Source organism: Lissotriton vulgaris, chromosome 1_2 (genome assembly GCF_964263255.1).
Source record: "Lissotriton vulgaris chromosome 1_2, aLisVul1.2, whole genome shotgun sequence".
Lineage (NCBI taxonomy): Eukaryota > Metazoa > Chordata > Amphibia > Caudata > Salamandridae > Lissotriton > Lissotriton vulgaris.
The window spans coordinates 81663062-81682488 of record NC_141686.1 but is presented as its reverse complement, the minus strand read 5'-3'; the positions used below and the strand labels follow the sequence as shown (position 1 = coordinate 81682488).

The window sequence follows — 19427 nt, the reverse complement described above, 5'->3', positions numbered from 1 at the left end:
ATATTTTGGCCACAGTTCCAGGACAACTTGAAATTCTAAATTTGGAAAATAAACCCAATCAGACGAGAACTTTCAACTGCACACGCCGCACACTTAAACATTCACAGTACACAGTCCTCTGTCACTGGGCCAAGCAAACCTTCATGTTTGGATGTTTTTCTTTTTTCTTTGTTTAAGTATGAAACATTTATTTCTATCATTAATTTGTCGGCAATGTTCACAAGCCTGACTGCAAGACGCAGGAAACTCACCGAAACATGAAGTATTAATTAAGCTGTATATCTGATGATTCAATCGGTCCATCAATCTGCATTTGCAGAGCGAGGCACTGTCACCTCTTGTGGTATGTGGGCGTGTTGGTGCAAATTGTCTGTCAAAAAAGCCAGGTCTTGAGGCTATAGCGGGAAGAAATGAGCAAAAAAAGACTAAACATAGGGCAAAACAGAGCAGAAGAGGGCAAAACAGAAGGCAGTATAATGAGCAGAAAGGGAAAAACGGGCAGAGAATGCAAAAGAGGGCAAGCAGGGCAGAACAACAACCAGAAAAAGTAAAAAAATGAGCAGAAACACAAAACGGGGCAGACATAGGCAAAACATCAAGAAATGGACAGAGAGGTATCGCAAACAGAGGGCAGCAGTAGACGGGTGGCAGACTGCGGGCAAGTTGGACAGGAGAACAGTCGCAGGCGGAGCTGGCAGGAGGACCTTTATGTAACATACGGCACGTGAAATGCTAATGTATGATGCACTAATAAAAATAAGCAATGGAAAAGATTTTTTTTTAAATAAGACTTGTAAGCATTTTTCCCTTTGCCCTACACCTGGTTCATTGCCCAATAGGGAACCCAGAAAATAAGATTGGCCAGCAGCAGATGAACATGGTTGGTTGTGGCGGCCATCATAAGATTCCAGGCACCAAAAAAAAGGTTCCTGAAAAATGGTGACGTGGAGGGTGTAAGAGGACAGGGGGAGCGGTTGCTATTGCAGGCTATATTGAAGGGGGGATAGGGGGGATGGAGGGTGGTTGAAGTTGATTGTGACCATTGCCTGATGAGATGTCATCAGGGGCGTACCTTAGTCATTGAGGTTCAGGGGGTGTGAATCTCAAATTTCCTAACTAAAAAAGCATGGGGTTTCAGGGTGGAGAGGTGAGATGACCCACGTTTGGGATTGATTGTTTTCATGGCGAACAGGATCATACTGACTTGCATTTGGTGGACCTCTGTCTAGAGTGGAACAGTGGTTTAAATGCTACCCCGAGTTATTGCCTCTGGTTAGAATAATTGCAAGCATTTGTCCCATCACCTTTTGAGTGTTTGATTGACAGTAATATGCCTGGAAGCCTGAGACTGGCACAGCTTACCAAGGCTACAACTGCCTATGTTCGTGAATTCCAAAATGTAAGTTTGCACCTAATCAAGAAGTAGGTCTACAGGGACAGATATAGTATTTAGTTGGTAAACCAGTCACTATATTTATTTATTTAGGCTTCTTCTCCGAACAATTAACAAGTTAAAGCGCTTAGTGAAATGAGAACGGTAAGAACAACTGATGGACATTAGTTTGTTTAATGAAATGTTCTAGCAATTCGTAACCTCATTCCCCACCTAAATCCTCTGCTTTAAATCTATGAATCTCAAAATTATTTATTTCTTTTAGTACATTTTTAATTGCTTTATTGAGCTTGGTCTTCATACCAAAACGAAAATTGAATATGCACAGAATGATTGTTTAGAGAGATGATTACTGTATTTCTAGAATGTCTGTTTGTTATCTTGTAACTTTTATGGTTTTATAAACCGAATAAAGATTATTGAATTGATAAAGATGTAGCAGACCTGACTCAGGCCCCCACACCCGACTACCAAGTCAAGAATGCATTTGGGGGATGTCACACAACAACCCCCTGCCCTTCCTACCTGAGCTGATAGTTCACAATGGAACCCATGACTATGGCCACATACAACACAAAGACCTGGAGTCCCTGCCCTAGAATCATTGGGTTGGTGAATCTTAGTGTGATCACAAATGTAGTCAAATATGGAGAAGCTCTACCATGACATGTACCTACGAGTGTTGAAAATTGCTCACTTCTGTTCACAAGCAGCTCAATGTCCTATACTCCCAACAAATTGACTAACACAAGTTACATTTTTTCTGCTCTCTGTTTTTTTCTCCTGAAATATCCCCCAAGCATTAAATATAAAATCCAAACCGTATTAGGCTCTTGTTAGAGCCAACTTCAGTGGCAAAAAATAACCTTTTCTATCCCTTTCTCTTAGTGTAAAGTAGGGGTGGCCAGAACTCGCAGAGTTTTACTCCGCTGAGTTGCATTAAAAAACTCTAATATTCAGCTGAGTTACGCAAACTGGAGGAATTGAGCACATTGTGCTGGTATTTAGCACCAGGAGCTTGTTCATGCTTTAAAATCAGTGCAAACAACACCATGCGGCAAGCCAGAGGGCGCTGCTTCTTTTTGCAGCTCGCGTAGATTTTTGACTCTAGTTGCAGTTTTCTCAACGCGAACGGTCGTGACTTGCCGCAACCGCCCACGTTGAGAAATCTAGCCGGGAGGCGCACTAGTAACCTAAAAATCACACTAGGGGATTCAAACTCTCATTTGGCAACTTAATGTTGGCGAACCAACGTGAGAACAAACTCCACCATGTGATGCAGTTTTGCTGGAACCCTGCGTTCCAAGCAGAACTCTGAGTGGGCAAAACTCCATGCTCTGTCGGCGGAGTGAACTTTTCGCCCACCCATAAAGGGCTGGCCAGCAATGTCCTTGGGCTACTCAAAGTAATCGTTTGCTCCAAAGTAGCTGCAAATCCGGATCCCAGTAATTGTTATTGTTGTCACTAAACATCCTGTTGCAAAGTGATGATTAGTCAATAATAGCACTCCTTGTTATGAAGGGGTGTGTGTGTGTGTGTGTGTGTGTGTGTGTGTGTGTGTGTGTGTGTGTTGACGTTAAATATGTTGATTAAGTAATGGTTCTCTCTCTCCATTCTTGTACAAAATGTAATTTCTGACTTTCAAAACGTTCAAGCCTAAGTGTGCATTGTAAAAGGTTAGGAGCTGCAGCTCCTAGGGCTAGCAGACACTGAACTTCATGTGGGATATGCTGCAACCGAAAGGATTCCCAACCTTAACCAAGAGTTAAAGGAGGGATGAAAGGTTAATACACCATGCATATTGGAGTTTTAGAAACCCCATAAATGTATCTCTGCAAGACTTACGACTGCACCTGTTTATTGCACAGGGCAAACTAAACAAGCAACAGGTTTGAGCCTCGCACAGGAGCATTGACTAAAATATTAAAAAATGCCTGCTGCAGAGCGAACCAATTTATAAAGAAAGGATTGATTTGTGGATAAGCTAAAAAACTAAGTGCTATAACAGTGCGTACATTTCTGGTGTAAAATTGTCTTTCCAGCATTCCAGTGGAGGCAGAAAAATACATCAAACAATATAAATAAAGTTAGACTAAAATACCCCATTTGGACTGATCCAGGATGTGATTGGTAATGTCTCAAGCCAATGGGCGAAGGTTTCTGAGCCAAAAAGCCATTTGCCCCAGGAGTCTATACCAAAATTCCTCCGTGAATATTTAGAATACACTATGTGCCTTAAATGGAGGCCTTCATGTAAATTTTTTAATAGGGAAAGCATCTGGCCCTTTTAAAGAAACCGCATCGTGACCCACTGGAGATGGCACATTTTAGGCTGATTTCATTACTCCCAGGACTCAGTAAGATCACAGAAAGACTGGTGAATTACCAACTCTCCCACTTTCTGGAGTCTAATGAGCTACTGCGGAGCTCTCAAACCGGATTCCGCCCAGGCCAGGGTACGGATACGGCCCTCCTATCTGTCATCGAGGAGGCAAGGTGCATCTTGGATTCGGGAGGATCAGTGGCAGTCATCCTCCTGGATCTGAGTGCAGCCTTTGATACGGTTAATCACCGTGTCCTAATCCTGCGCCTGGCTGAGGTGGGAGTAAGGAGGTCCGCCCTGGCATGGTTAACATCATACCTGAATAATCGCACCTTTCAGGGAAGGCAATTCACGATCTGCCTCAATCCCCCTCCAGTGTGGCGTGCCGCAGGGCTCGTCTTTAAGCCCCACATTGTTTAATGTGTATATGGCCCCCCTGGAGGATGTGGTTGTCCCGTTTGGGATCAAAATTGCAAGTTACGCAGACGACACCCAACTGGTCGTCTCACTCTCCCAACGTGATCAATGCCCTGGCAGTCTTCGTTCATGCTTGACGAAAATACATGCCTGGATGAGTGATTCCTCCCTTAAACTGAACGGGTCGAAAACCAAAATCATGCTATTAGGTCACAAGGTGACCTCAATACCCACCACCATCTGGCCTGCTTGTCTGGGGAATCTTCCCAGCCCAAAAAAATAAATTAAAAGCTTAGGGGTCTGGTTGGAACAGGATCTCTCGTTCAAAACACAAGCAAAAAAAACGGCAGGAATCTGTTTTGGCCTTCTTCGGTCTGCCCGGAAAGTCCTTCCCCTCCTCCCACAGCATTCTAGGAAGCTGCTAGTACAAGGACTGGTTTTGTCCAGATTAGATTATAGCAATGCTATTTTTGGGGGAGCCCCTGAAGCCACAATTAACCGCATCGCTGCTATGGTGATTTTTGTGCTGTGCGGCATTTTTTAAATTACCGCGTTACATGAAGAGCTCAGCTCGTCATCAGCACGCCACCCATGGCTGATGACGAGCTGAGCTCGTCATCAGCATCGAAGGGGTTAATAAACTACAACAGACTCAAAATGCCGCAGCTAGGCTATTGATGGGTACCTCAGCTAGGACGTCAGCAAAACCAGCACTCAAATCGCTCCACTGGCTCCCCATACGTGAAAGGATTAAGTTTAAATCTTTATGTATCGCCCATAAACTTCTTCAAGGTAAGGGACCCTCTATTATGAAGTCTAGTTATGCCCTACAAGGCTAATAGGCCCTTGCGCTCCGACAACGAGTGCCTGGCGAGAGTGCCAAGATTCAAGAAGGCACGCACAGGAGGCCGCCGCTTCTCCGTGAATGCGGCCTCGCTGTGGAACTCCCTCCCCTCGAAACTGCGTGCGGAACCCTGACATTCACGTTTCCGGAAGCTTCTGAAAACCTTCCTTTTCCCCAAGTGACCCTCTGTTTTCCTTTCTCCCTCTCGAGCCTGATTCTAGTGCTGCGCTGGGATGCCTCCGGGTAACCATGCGCTTTATAAAACCGGTTACAATACATCTTCTTGGAGCTGCTGCATTGTACCTGCCAGGGAAATATGCATGATAGATGCTCTTCACTGATCAGTGTAAAGCAAACCAATGTAATGTATCCTATTATTCTGCTTTTTATGCTGAGGTTTACTGTATGGACTTTAGATTCTGAAGCTCTGTCTGCTCACGTGAATGTTAGCCAGTACCAACTGTCTGTGTTTTTTGTAGCCAACTTCATCACATTGCACTGAGGTGTGGATAATATCTCACCATCATGATAACAGTTGAAGCATCAATGACATCTGCATGTTGCTGAATGCAGAAAGACCCTTGGTGACAGACAAACACCGGAAATTGGAGAGCAATGACCACTTCCTGCCTGTCCAAAATGTATAGAGCAGGCAATCTCATGATAAAACAGTGGGAGATACCAATAGTATACTAGAAAGGGGAATGTTCTAATATGAACCCATAATAAAGAATGCAGGCTCTTTTGTTACCTTTGAGCATGGTCGAAAGACAGGACTATTCTGTAATTGAGTTGGAGTAACTAGACAGATAAGGTAGTAGGTTTTACTGGCATGTAGCGCTACAAGTATCACACTAATATGGACGATTTTGATACTGGATTTGGCAGTAAGCTGTATATAAATCTCTCTCTCTCTTTCTCTTTTTCTCTTTCTCTCTTTTTCTCTTTTTCTCTTTTTCTCTTTTTCTCTTTTTCTCTTTCTCTCTCTCTCTCTCTCTCTCTTTCTCTCTCTCTCTATTTCTTTCTCTCTTTCTCTTTCTCTCTTTCTCTTTCTCTCTTTCTCTTTCCTTCCTTCCTTCCTTCCCTTTCTCCCTCCCCCCCCCCCCCCCCCCCCTAGACCCTGGACTGTTTTAGATTTCAAAATGTAACTGTGGTATGGTGGACTATTGTTACTGCAGTCTTCAGCAGCCTTTGTAACTCAGTCACAGCAAGGGAGGTGAGTGTGGAAGCGCCTAGATATGGTAATCTGCAAGATGCCTTGTGTGTGAAGATCTCCTAAGTGGTTCAGTAATTAATTGTACACTTCCTCAAGTGACGCACTTCTGTGAATTTGACGTCTTAAAATAAACTTACAATTTAAGTTACATGTATTTTACTCTATACAGACAGGAATGGCGTGGTGACTTTATCACATCATGCAATGTCAGTAAAATACGGTGGCTCTCTTACGGTTAATCTCACTATCTGTTTTTTTAAGGTTTGTAGAGCGAGTACAAGGAATGAACCCATTTCTGTTGGAACTGTGCCGCTGCCCATGTTGTAGGCCGTAGCCCAAATGCAGCCTGAGAATTCAGTCTGATTTAAGAAGCAGAGTCTGGGCCCAGGACACCAGGTGAAAATATCCCTGGGTTTCTCCTGATTGGAAACGTGTTGGTGTTTGAGATCTAGTTTCATGGCTGCGATATAGCCGAGAGTAAGATCCTATAGGAATCCTGTGTTTTTAGTTCTAGAGGCCTTTTGCATTTCATTCTTAAGTTTTATGGGAGCCACTGTAGTGCTTTCAAGGCTGTTTTCAAACAGTTGTGCTTCCAATGCTTTGGGCAAAATCTGGCAACCTGGTTCTGAGGCCTCTGCAATGTGTTACTGTAGTTTTATTGCACACGCTTGTAGACTGCATTTCACTTGACCAGCTAACCCTTCACAAGGACTGTTATCTAACCCACCTGAAAGTCAGTTACATGGAGTTGGAGGATTTTCTCAAGCATGGACATTTGTAGTTCAAGATCTTTTGATTGTAGCTTAAATTTGGAATGTTGAAAGATACATCTGTGTCCACCATGACTACCAAATGTCATGCCTTTTTGTGCTTTGGCTAGAGGATCATCATTTTCTATTCATTTAGGTGTAGTGAGACTATTGTTATCTGGTTTAATGTTGTGTAAGCATCAAGTTAAATTTGTCTGGTTCCCTGAGGCACTGTCTACTTAGATATTGATTTGGTTGTTGCCTGCATACGTTTCTATCCGCTCCTGATGACGTCGTAAGTGCCATCATGAGTGTGTAAATGGTAAAAAGTAGTGATGAGATAGAGAACCCATCTGATGCACCACTTTGCTTCTCAAGCACATTCATTTTTGGCCTGTACCAGGCATTCTAGTCGTTTTCCATTCACTCTTCAATAGGATCCCGTTGCCCAATGTCACAGGCTGCTGTGAGGTTGAGGAGTATCGGAGCAGATTGCTCGCTTTCTTCAAGGGTGATGAGGTCTTCACTGATATTTAGTCTCACTGCCTCTTTTCTTCTTTTCAGCCTGATACCCACTTGTAAGTAGTTTTGCTCTATATGTTCGTGAAATTGACTTGACACCTGTTTCTCCAAGATTTTGATGGGACGTGGCAGATTAGAACTTTTCCTGTAAATATCTTCCTTGTGTTAATTTGGTGCCTTCGTGGTGAGCGTGATTATTATGTGAAATAACGGAACCATGTCAGGTCCACTTTAGGTTGCACAGCTTTTTCATAATATGAATAATCTCTTCCAACAATCTTCTCATGATTATTCCTTTTAATATTCTTTACGATTCATCAGTGAACCACAGTTATTCCAATGTCGTTCAATTATGTATGCTTTTCAATCAAGTTCAACATGTGCCCATCCAGGCATTTTCTCTGTACGCATCGGAATTTCACTATTCCTCACTCCATGATGCAGTTTAAAAAAATAACATTTCGGGCATTGAATGGCCTTCCTTAGGGGTAACTACAATACAAAAAGTTACATATCATTAACCGGTCCCCTTCTAGAATTAATTAATGAATTAATTAATTAATTTATAAAGTTTAATATAGAGCGAACAAGATCCCGAAGGATATCGAAGCGCTTTACAATAGGATGGACGGTAGGTAATAAATGCAATATCGACATCGAGTAAGAATAACAAGCAAGCATAATTACAAAATGACAGGATAAGGTGTTGGAGGAGAGTAATACAATAACAGGTACCTAGCTTTGCTTTGTTTGAATAAACAGATTAAAGTACAGAGACAAAATGCTCTTGACCTAAGATGGAGCAAGAAAGGTATTCTTTATATTAAAGATCTTTTGCACCCTTAGAAATCTTGTACAAGTAAATCATTGAGACTTTTATAACCTAAACTAAAGTAGCGATCTCAAAGATCGCCTCTTTCTCTAATTGGGATCACTTCATGTTGTTTCCAACCAGAGTGGTTAAAAATGCAGTGTGTCTTCTCTAAATTATACATGCTGTTGAAACTAAGATCTTCCTCATGTTTGAAATCTAAACAGGTAAAATTGTCATTAGAATGGTTTATTTAAAAAAATGATCCACGAACAACAACAGAGTTGGTCTAAGATTTGCAGAGTCTAATTTGCACACAAAAAAACTTGGCACTAATCAAGTTCTTACTCCTATATAGACCTTTCTGGATGGAAAAGAAACTTCCAAAGATGCCCATTTCAAATGATAAATCCTGCTGGAGTTGCATTTAAGATACAGGCAGCTTTTCTCATGTTTTTCTGACTGTCTCCTGCTCTTAAGTCTGAGTTGATATATTTATCTCTTATCCCTCCCATCCACGATTAATATCTCCCCTCTTTACAACCAATCGTAAAGAATATTAAAAAGAATGATCATGAGACGATTGTTGGAAGAGTTTATTCATATTAAGAAAAAGCAGTGCATCCTAAAGTGGACCTGACGAGGTTCCATTATTTCACTGAATTATCACGTGCACGGGTAGAGCACGATCACGTGCACGGGCGGAGCACGATCACGTGCACGGGCGGAGCACATTTAGGGTTGCACTCTGCTACAAAGAGCCTTGAAGCATTGTAACAAACTGGATAATACCAGGTGCGCATTCTGCCACTTTCGCTTGTAGACAATTATACTTTCCATCCAAACGGTCGGTTTGTACCCGCAGATAAACTTGGTTAAAAACGGGACATAAACCTAAATTCTACAAAGGAATAATGATAAAAATAGCAGCACATCGGAGTTTCACCGTTCTTGTAGAACATCTGGATTACACCAGCAGGCTCGTTGAGTCGACCTGTATATTCATTGATTGACATGGACAATGTGGGCAGGATCTCGCTATGAATTGTATCTACTCGCACTGATATGTTTTTTTTTTTTAAATGATGAGAATACGAAGATGCTATTAGGGGTGATTTTATTCTGCACATATAGTTTCATGTATTTTTTTTTTCATTATTCATGACTCATTTTGTGGGAGTAAGGTGGTGATACAGAGTGTTTTGTTTAGTTTTGTTGCTCTGGGAGTCACGTGTTTTTCATGTGATAGGTTTAAAATTCACTTGAGGCGTGGGCGGGAGGTTACTGAGCACATTCACTTGGGCGTTTTGAAGACAAGCAGAGGTATTTGGACGTAGGTAAATGAGTTATGTGAAATTTGTTTTAATTTAGTTAGGCACGGAAATATTTTTGGGTGAGCAGTGGTTGAGATTAAGGTCAAGTTGGTTGGGGGAGAACATGTGTGATACATTTTGTTCACAATTATGCACAAATTAATTTTTCACAACTGTCATGTTCTCTTCCAGGGGATCCTCATCAATAGTCATAAGCACTGAATATTCCCGCCCATGTGCGGGACCCCGGAAACAATATAAAAATATATATGTATAAAACACATATATCTCGCTCCACATATATGTATGTACATATATCATTTTTCTCACATCAATGTAGCCCCAAAACTGAGGCTAAACAATGTAAACACATATACATGAACTGCAATTAGTAAGGAATCAAAAAACACATTAGGTCAAAAAACCCTTGAACTTTGTGTTTTAATGAGTCAAACCACTCATAAATCCTGAAAATTGCTTATAAATAGACATTGTTAGCCCTCAGGATGCATTGCAAAACAATATCATAGAAAATGAAACCATTTTCACAATAACTGGCACCGTGCCTTTAAGGCAGCCAGGACCCCAGGCTTCCCATCATGCCTCAGGGGTGACAGTTAGGTTAGTTGTTCTTTCCGGCTCCTTCAGTCAGGACCCTGGTGAAACAGCTCCTTTTCTTTTTGACTTTCTGTCAAAAAATATACAACTTTAACTAGAATTTTTGACTTCACTCGACGTCTGTTAGACATAGAGTGCTGCTTAAACAATTTTTAGACTTAAAAAAGGTATTTTTCCTGTCAAAGATGCCTTCTCTCTTTGACAAGTGTCCTTCATGTGGAAGGAAGAAGGCCAAGACTGACACTCATTCAGTCTGTATCCTGTGCCTACCAGACTCTCATTCCTCTAAAACCTGTGAACACTGCCAGGTTTTAACTTCCAGGACTCTTAAAGATCGGGAGAGGATTAGAGTTTATGGGCTTTCTGAGAGAGGAAGATCTCCCAAGAAGCAGAAAAGTCGGAAGGCGCGGTCGACGTCGAGAGAAGCCCCGACTGGTTCACATTCGACGTCGGGATCGGCGTTGGAGAAGCAGTCGACGGCGACGAAGAAGATGTCTTCAGCGTCTACATCGAAGGTACCTCCGCTTCAGTCAGCGTCGAGGGACAGGTCGCCGTCGAAGCGGAAGAGCTCGACGGCGAGCCGTATGACGTCGAAACAGCATCGTCCTGCTGTGACGTCGAGGCATTCTCCGTCGACGTCGGTCCATCGGCGTTCTACGTCGAGCCATCCTCCGTCGACGGCTAGTCATGGTCGTTCGGCGTCGAGGGAGCCTCTGTCGACACATCATCGGTCGACGTCGATGCAGCCAACGTCGACGCCTGTACAAGAGCGTTCGACGTCGGAGCGGCATTTGGAGTCGAGGCACGCCCAGTCGCCGTCGAGTCAACGGCGATCGGCGTCGAAACAGCCTCCATCGACGTCGAGCAAACAGCCTTCAACGTCGAAGGACAGTCATCGCCACCCGAAGTCGACGTTAGAGAAATCACGGTCGACGTCGAGGGAGCGCCTACCTGCTCGGCGCTCGACGTCGATACAACCACCGTCGAGGGATCAGCAAAGATCCAGGGAGCGAAGTTCTTCGCAGACAAAGAACATTACTCCTGCAAAATCAAAGGAGGTGGTTCGGGACAAGGAAAGTGACTTATTGGACCAGACTCACGTCCTAGAGCCACAGTTGGGTTCCCCAGGTTCAGCATCGGCTGCGGAGGTGGAACAATCTCCAGTGCAGGATCCTCCTGCCAAGAAACGGAGGGTCGCAGAAGAAAGATCTCGGTCGAGGTCTTCCTCTGGATCTCTGGTGAGTCTTTCCTCATCTTCCTCATCATCTCGGAGTGGCAGATCCTCGGATGGGCAGAGCGGCGCATCTAATAGGGGGAGGTCCAAATCCCCTGCAAGATCGCAACAGGATCGAACGGATCAACCTCCACGGTCACGTACACCTGCGAAGGATCCCGTCCACAAGTCTCCTTCTGTTCATCTTTCCCCAAGGTGGAATAGACCTCTTCACCATTGGGCAAAGGACAAGGAGACGGCAGATCGCCTAAAGCGATATTGAGACCAACCTCTTCCCCGCAGAAAACGGTCTCGTTCTAGGCACTCAAGTAAGAGACATTCTCGTCACAGAGAGCGATCTCGTTCCAAGACGCGTTCTAGCAGAAGATCTAGGTCCAGGAGGACACGTAGTTCTTCAAGTTCGTCGAGAACGCGATCTCACAGGGAGTACTCCCCGACTCTTACAAACAGTCCACGCTCAAGAGTGTCTCCAACTGAGGATATTTTCTCGTTCCAAGATATCTTGGGCAGGGGAGCCCTGAAGCTGGGAGTACCGATGACAGCTCCACAAGTCAAGACGACTGTCATATTCGAAACCCTGCAACATAGATCAGCACCCAAACCGTTGTTGCCGCTGGTTCTGGGTATAATGGAACATGTGAATGAAGTCTTCCTCACTCCGGCAACGGTGAAGTCCATTCCAGCGAGGATTCTCAAAAAGTATCGTCCTCCGGAAGAGGATCCTCTGTTCCTCAAAGCTGATCCCCCGCCAGATTCAGTGATCATTACGGCGGCAAGAAAATCCAATGCGGTGGCTTCCTCATCCACGGTACCTCCGGATAAGGATAGCAAGGTGCAAGACTCATGGGGGAGAAGGGTGTATAACACCTCAGCCTCTTTCCTCAAGGTCTCCAACGCGGAAGCCCTGCTCGGCAGGTATGACAGGTCTCTGTGGGACTCACTTCAGAGATTTACAGCAAAACTTCATGAGGAAGATAGAAAGGACTTTGAGCAGGTTCTGATGGAGGGCAGTCAAGTATCCAATCAGATTATAGGATCGGCAGCAGATGGGGCAACGCTGGCTGCGCATGGCTATGTGCACGGAGTTACAGCAAGGAGAACATCTTGGTTACGCCTCACAGCATTAAAACCAGAGGCTCAAACAAGAATCCTAAACCTTCCTTTTTCAGGCACATCTCTTTTTGGAGCAAGTGCGGATGAGGAGATGCAGCGGATGAAGACCGAGTTGGACACCCTCAAAGCGGTGGGACTCGAGAAGAAAAAGGAATTCAAGAAGAAATTCCGTTCGAACAACAAAGGTTATTCGAAGCAGAGGGTTCAAACCCCTCAATGGCAGAAAGGCCAGAACCAGCAGGGCCAGCAAAAGGCACAGTACAAAGGCAAGGGCAATTCCAAGGGGAATGGAAATCAGCGCCAAGGCAACAACTTCAATAAAGCTCAGCAGAAGCAATGAGTCTTCACTTCCCCCAGCGCCGTTACCCACTCCAGTGGGGGGAAGCATTGCGCATCACAGGACAGAGTGGCAGGCCATTACAAAAGATCAATGGGTGTTGTCTACGCTGCAGAATGGGTACTGTCTTCGTTTCCATCGTCTACCTCCACACGTTTCCCCGATGTCAACATCAAGCCACCAGCTACAAAGGTTAAAGGCAGAAGTAGCTACACTCCTCGAAAAACAAGCCATCGAGAGAGTTCCGGTGTCCCAAAGTGGGAAAGGAGTGTACTCGAGGTATTTTCTGGTCAGAAAAAAGGGCCAAAAGGAAGAATACAGGCCCATTCTGGACGTGAGAACACTCAATCTGCATGTCCGAAAAGAAAAGTTTCGCATGTTGGCGCTTCACCAGATATATCCACATCTCAGGCAGGGGGATTGGATGTGTTCGATGGACCTTCAAGATGCGTACTTCCATATACCAATACGGCAAGATCACAGGAGATTCCTTCGATTCCGGGTAGGGACCTCTCACTACCAGTTCAAAGTCCTTCCGTTTGGGTTGAAGTCGGCTCCCAGGGTGTTCACCAAGTGTGTCGCAGTGGTGGCGGCAGCTCTACGCCGCAGGGGAGTCTTCGTATACCCATACTTAGACGATTGGCTGTTGAAAGGTCCAACTCCAGGCAATGTAAGGAATCAATTCCAGACATGCATAGAACTTTGTCAGCGTCTAGGCCTACACGTCAACTACAGCAAGTCTGTCTCGCAGCCCACTCAGAAGATCCACTTCCTAGGAGCTCTGCTAGACTCCGAAGTAGGAAAAGTGTTACCTTCGGAGGAGAGACAGTTTTCGATAGCCCTCAAGTGCCAGCAAGTTCTTCTCCACAGGTCCCAGAAAGTGCGGAAGGTAGCCTCACTCTTGGGGTCGATGGCTTCCTGCATCTTCCTAGTCCCGAATTGACTTCGGATGCGTCCTCTTCAGCAGGATCTGGAGGACAAATGGGACCAACACTCAGATCGATGGGACGATCGGATCACTTTGTCAGAGGTAGCTCAATCTTCCCTCCAGTGGTGGACAAAGAGACAGAACATGCAGGTGGGAGTTCTCTTCCATCAACCTCCTCCAACACAAACGATCATCACAGATGCATCATTACAAGGTTGGGGAGCGCACATGGGACCCCTACAAGTGCAGGGTCTGTGGTCTCCCAAGGAAAGCACTTATCATGTCAACTTGCTGGAATTGAGAGCGGTTCACCTGGCTCTCAAAGCGTTCCTTCCCTCGCTTCAAGAGAAAATGGTTCTAGTACAGACGGAAAACACCACCACGATGTACTATTTGAACAAGCCGGGAGGAACACGCTCAAGGACTCTGTCACTGGAAGCTCAGCGCATCTGGCATTGGCTTCTAGCTCGCAAGTTGTCTGTTCAGGCAGTCCACCTCCCAGGAGAGCAGAACGTGAGGGCGGACGCACTAAGTCGGCACTTCGAAGACAGAGAAGACTGGGTTCTCAACGACGAAGTGCTAGACGACATTTTCCAGTCTTGGGGTCGTCCTTCAATAGATCTCTTTGCGGACGACGAAAACACCAAATGCCCAAGCTTCGCCTCCAGGTTCTATCGACCAGGAACGAGAGGGAATGCTCTTTTAATAGACTGGTCAGGGCAGTTTGTGTACGCCTTTCCACCCCTTCCGCTGATCCCGAAGGTGGTGAGCAAGCTGAACCACTCGTGCACAACGATGATCCTGATTGCCCCCGACTGGCCGAGACAATGGTGGTACACAGACCTACTTCACCTATCAGTGTCTCCTCACAAGAGGCTTCCATGCAGGCAGGACCTGTTGTCGAAGATGAACGGGAGGATTCACCACCCCAACCTTCCGTCACTGAACTTGGTAGCATGGCTCCTGAGGTCATTCAGTACGGCCATCTAGGGCTGCCACAGGACTGCATGTCCATTCTGAAAGAAGCACGACGTCCTTCCACGAGACATTTTTATGCATGCAAGTGGAAGAGATTCTATGTGGTGCATGCAGAATGGTCACAATCCGGTAAAAAGTCAGGAAGAAGCAGTTCTCCCATACTTGTTGTACCTGACTAAAGCAGGTTTGAATTTTAACTCCATTAAGGTGCATTTAGCCGCTATTACAGCTTATAGGCGATCACCTTCACAAACTTCTTTTTTTCAGCTTCCTGCAGTAAAAGATTTCCTGCAGGGTCTAAAGAAGGTGTACCCTCCTGTACGGCCTCCTGCTCCGCCTTGGGAGCTGAACCTAGTCCTATCAAAATTGATGGGTTCGCCTTTTGAGCCTATTCATAAAGCTTCTTTACATCATATTTCCTGGAAAGCGGCTTTTTTGATAGCGATTACGTCAGCCTGTAGGGTGAGCGAAATTTAGGCCCTATGTACTAAAGAACCGTATACAGTCTTTCATTTGAACAGAGTGGTGCTTAGAACGCATCATTCTTTCCTGCCTAAAGTGGTATCAGATTTTCATGTCAATCAGTCTATCTCTTTACCCACTTTCTTTCCTAATCCCTCTACTCCAGCTGAGAGGGCGTTACACTCTTTGGACCTGAAAAGGGTTTTAAAGTTCTATCTGGACAGGTCCAAGTCTATTCGACATTCTGATCAATTGTTTGTTAACTACGGATCGATCAGAACTGGTCATGCAGCCTCGAAACGTTCTATCTCCAGGTGGATCGTTTTGTGTATCAAGCTTGCTTACCAATTGGCGCAGAAGACTTTAGGGGGTACCCCTAAGGCGCATTCTACTAGAGGTAGAGCAGCCACGGCGGCTTACCTGCAGGATGTGCCCATGTCTGAGATTTGTAAAGCGGCGACCTGGAGGTCTGTCCATACATTTACCAGACATTACTGTCTAGATTCTGACACGAGAGCAGATACCCAGGTGGGCCAAGCCTCCCTGAGGAATCTGTTTAACAGCTGAAGTTTTTTGGCTATGATTTGGTTGGGTCATGTACTTCTCATTTACCTGCAGGTGGTTGATGGGCTTGCTATTCTATTCAGTGCTTATGACTATTGATGAGGATCCCCTGGAAGAGAAGGATAAGTTACTTACCTGTAATCCTAGTTCTCTTCTAGGGGTATCCTCATCAAAGTCATAAGCAACCCACCCGCCTCCCCAGGTAAATGAGATTTGGTACTGTTTCAATCTTGTGGTTAAGCCCTGTCTTCAGGGTTATGCAAAGAACAACTGACCTAACTGTCACCCCTGAGGCATGATGGGAAGCCTGGGGTCATGGCTGCCTTAAAGGCACGGTGCCAGTTATTGTAAAAATGGTTTCATTTTCTATGATATTGTTTTGCAATGCAGCCTGAGGGCGAAGAATGTCTATTTATAAGCAATTTTCAGGATTTATGAGTGGTTTGACTCATTAAAACACAAAGTTCAAGGGTTTTTTGACCTAATGTGTTTTTTGATTCCTTACTAATTGCAGTTCATGTATATGTGTTTGCATTGTTTAGCCTCAGTTTTGGGGCTGCATTGATGTGAGAAAAATGATATATGTACATACATATATGTGGAGCGAGATATGTGTTTTATACATATATATTTTTATATTGTTTCCCGGGTCCCGCACATGGGCGGGAATATTCAGTGCTTATGACTTTGATGAGGATACCCCTGGAAGAGAACTAGGATTACAGGTAAGTAATTTATCCTTATTTTAGATTTTCAGCACAGAATAATTTATGGGAATGAGTTTGTTGTGATTTTTGGCAGTAAAGAGGGGAGATATTATTCGTGGATGGGAGGGATAAGAGATCAAGATTAATGAATGCTATATATTAATGATATGTAACTTTCTTGGAAGAGTTTATTCATATTATGATAAAGCTGTGCATCCTAAAGTGGACCTGACAAGGTTCCATTATTTCACTGAATTATCACGTGCACGGATGGAGCGCGTTTAGGGTCGCACGCTGCTGCAAAGAGCATTGGAGCATTGTAACAAATTGGATAATACTAGAGGTGCCTTCTGCCACTTTCGCTTGTAGGGATAATTATGTTACATTGGACCAGGACAATTCCATAGGAGTGGGAGGAGTTTATATTATTTAACAACTGGAACGTATTAAGCCTGCACCTGCTTGACGGTTATAGCCCATTCATGCCAGACATTCAACATCTCATTGCTGCCACTGACCATTTTTTAAGAATTGCTGCACCACTTATCTTAATAGCTCTCATCACCATCTGTTATACAGCTGCTATTTATACTTTTTCCTGCAGTTTGTTCCTCCTTCTGTATATTTACTTGCTTTGGTTTGCTGTTGTGTATTATTTTCTGTCTGTTACTCTTTGTACCTTGCTTCTCAGTTGATTTGTGTTACTCAATTCAAGTTGCATCATCTTCCTTGGACTGACAGTATCTCCACTAGATGGCTATTACAGCACAGTCTGACTGTACTCTCGACATATCACTCATGGGATGATACTTCACCTTTTTACAGATGACCCAGAGCTTTGGGACATTCCTGTGGAAAATGGTGATGGTGACCTCCGTTCCAATGGGAACCAACACTCCGTAGCATTCCTACCTGATGCCCCCACCACTCCTTGCGGACAGCATCACATGATGACACGAAGCAAGACTCCCCAGAGGGACAATCCCCAGAGAGTGCCTATAAGACCTGTACAGTTACAACCACCGCCATCCAGCCACACCCACCAGCACAGAACAGGTACAGGGTTGCTTGCACAAAAGACCCATCCTGGGTGTTCAACTGATTTCCATTAAGCTGATCTCCTGATACCTGAAACTGAGAACACCCTCAGACTAGATTTGACGGTTTGGGACATAAGAGCATATTTTAATACAGTTTACAGCATTGTTAATGAATGCATGGCACAACTTTTTATTTTTGTGGTACTTAATAAATAGTACATTGATTTTATCTCAATCTACGTCAAAAACAGCACTATTAATGAGAAAGCTAAAGTAAATCCGAAAAGCATTCTGCCTGCTGAGTAGTCCGGAGGATTCGGAGAAACATACAATTTTTCTTCTGTTCTGTTGCTTAGTCTGTTTGTGATTTTATATTTTGTATGTGTATGGAATAGCATGGTTCATAGCTGATACATATGCAAAGTAACATGTATATTCCCTTGTAAACCTTTGTTTATATAGATGTTTTACCCTTACCCGTACATTTTCCATGACCTATTAACTAGGGGTGGGCGGAATTTCTATAGACGCGCTACGCAAAGCTCTGCGAAATGGTAAAAAATCTCTGCGAGCACGCAAAAGTTCTGCGAACACTTGGAATTGCTTGTTCCGCCCGTTCACAATGCTTTTTTCCTGTTCGGAACGCGGTTTGCTTGCTCGGGGAGAAATATCTTGCGAACACGCATTTTGAAAGGGTGAACAAGCAAAAAATTCTGTTAAGCCGCAGATTGCAGAATTTTTGGCAATTCCGCGTTCTCTCCGCAGAACACGAAATTACCCAGATTTCGCGAGCGGAACGGAATTTACCGTCCAGGCCTACTATTAACTACCTTCCCATAAAATACCTAGATTTTTGCAGTGACAACCTTGAGGTTGCAGTCCTTGTTTTCCATGACTGAATAAGCAGCACAGACATAGAAATTAAGCAGGATCTTGAAATTGGCAAATTTGAAAGCCTAGCGACTTACATTCCGACTGCTCACTACTTCACTGATCCTGCCAATTATTTTATGGTGATCAATTCAGGATTTTTAATACTAAAGTTTTGCTTGAATTCTTTTTATGAACTATATTACTTTAATTTGTGCAGTCAATCGAATTGCATTTTGCATTAACTCTAAGGCTCCATTGTAGGAAGGTGGATATCTGACTATGGTTGCCCCCAACTTTTTGCCTAGTGTTTTGCTGGTTTTCGACATAGTTGGCGTGGGATCCTGCTATTCCGGACCCCAGGCTTCCTGCTCTATCTGTTAAAATGGGCTCCATGTACCTTAGGTACATATCTAATTGGTATTGGGTCACTTTTGTAAGTCCTTGTACAGTGTACCATAGGTACCCAGGGCATAAGTGCACCCAAGGCCTACCAGGGGCTGCAGCATGTATTATTCCACCCCTGGCTGGCCATCCAAAACTGACACAACTGGCTGCTAACACAGCTGGGGCAAGGTGGTGTAATCACCATTTGCTTTAGATATAGTATACCTATATCTAACCCCAAAATGGACACATATACTCCTATAAGTCACTCCTATGGCAGGCCTTAACAATCCTGGAGGCAGAGTGCTTGGAATTATGTGAGATAGTGCTCTAGCATGAGCTGAGCCTGTCTGCAGCTTTCGGAACCAAGTCCTTTAGCTGTTCCATGATAACGCTATACCATATACTCTTAAGTGCATTATAATCCTCGCGGTTATTGCTAACTTTGGCTTAGCATTATCAAAACATGTCGAGTAAGGTGTCATACAAATTGGAATACTACCCCCTCGCCAGTTCTGGCGACGGGGGTAGCATTCCACCCTTTTAGAGGGTCACGACATGTATGTAACTATGAACCCCTGTTAAAGTTATTTCGAGTCTC

The 19427-nt window shown here is 44.3% G+C and overlaps 1 protein-coding gene across 4 annotated transcripts in view; it reads left to right on the top strand.

Moving 5' to 3' along the window:
• Positions 1–19427, top strand: part of RAD52 (RAD52 DNA repair protein) — a 309192-nt gene that overhangs the window by 250837 nt on the left and 38928 nt on the right. For 2 of the 4 annotated variants that reach the window (XM_086952848.1, XM_086952847.1), the window contains exon 11: positions 17355–17585. The exons of the other annotated variants lie outside the window; for them this stretch is intronic. In XM_086952848.1, the coding sequence (XP_086808974.1) occupies positions 17355–17585 (231 nt within the window). The remainder of the gene's footprint in view (positions 1–17354; positions 17586–19427) is intronic. 4 annotated transcript variants of the gene reach the window in all.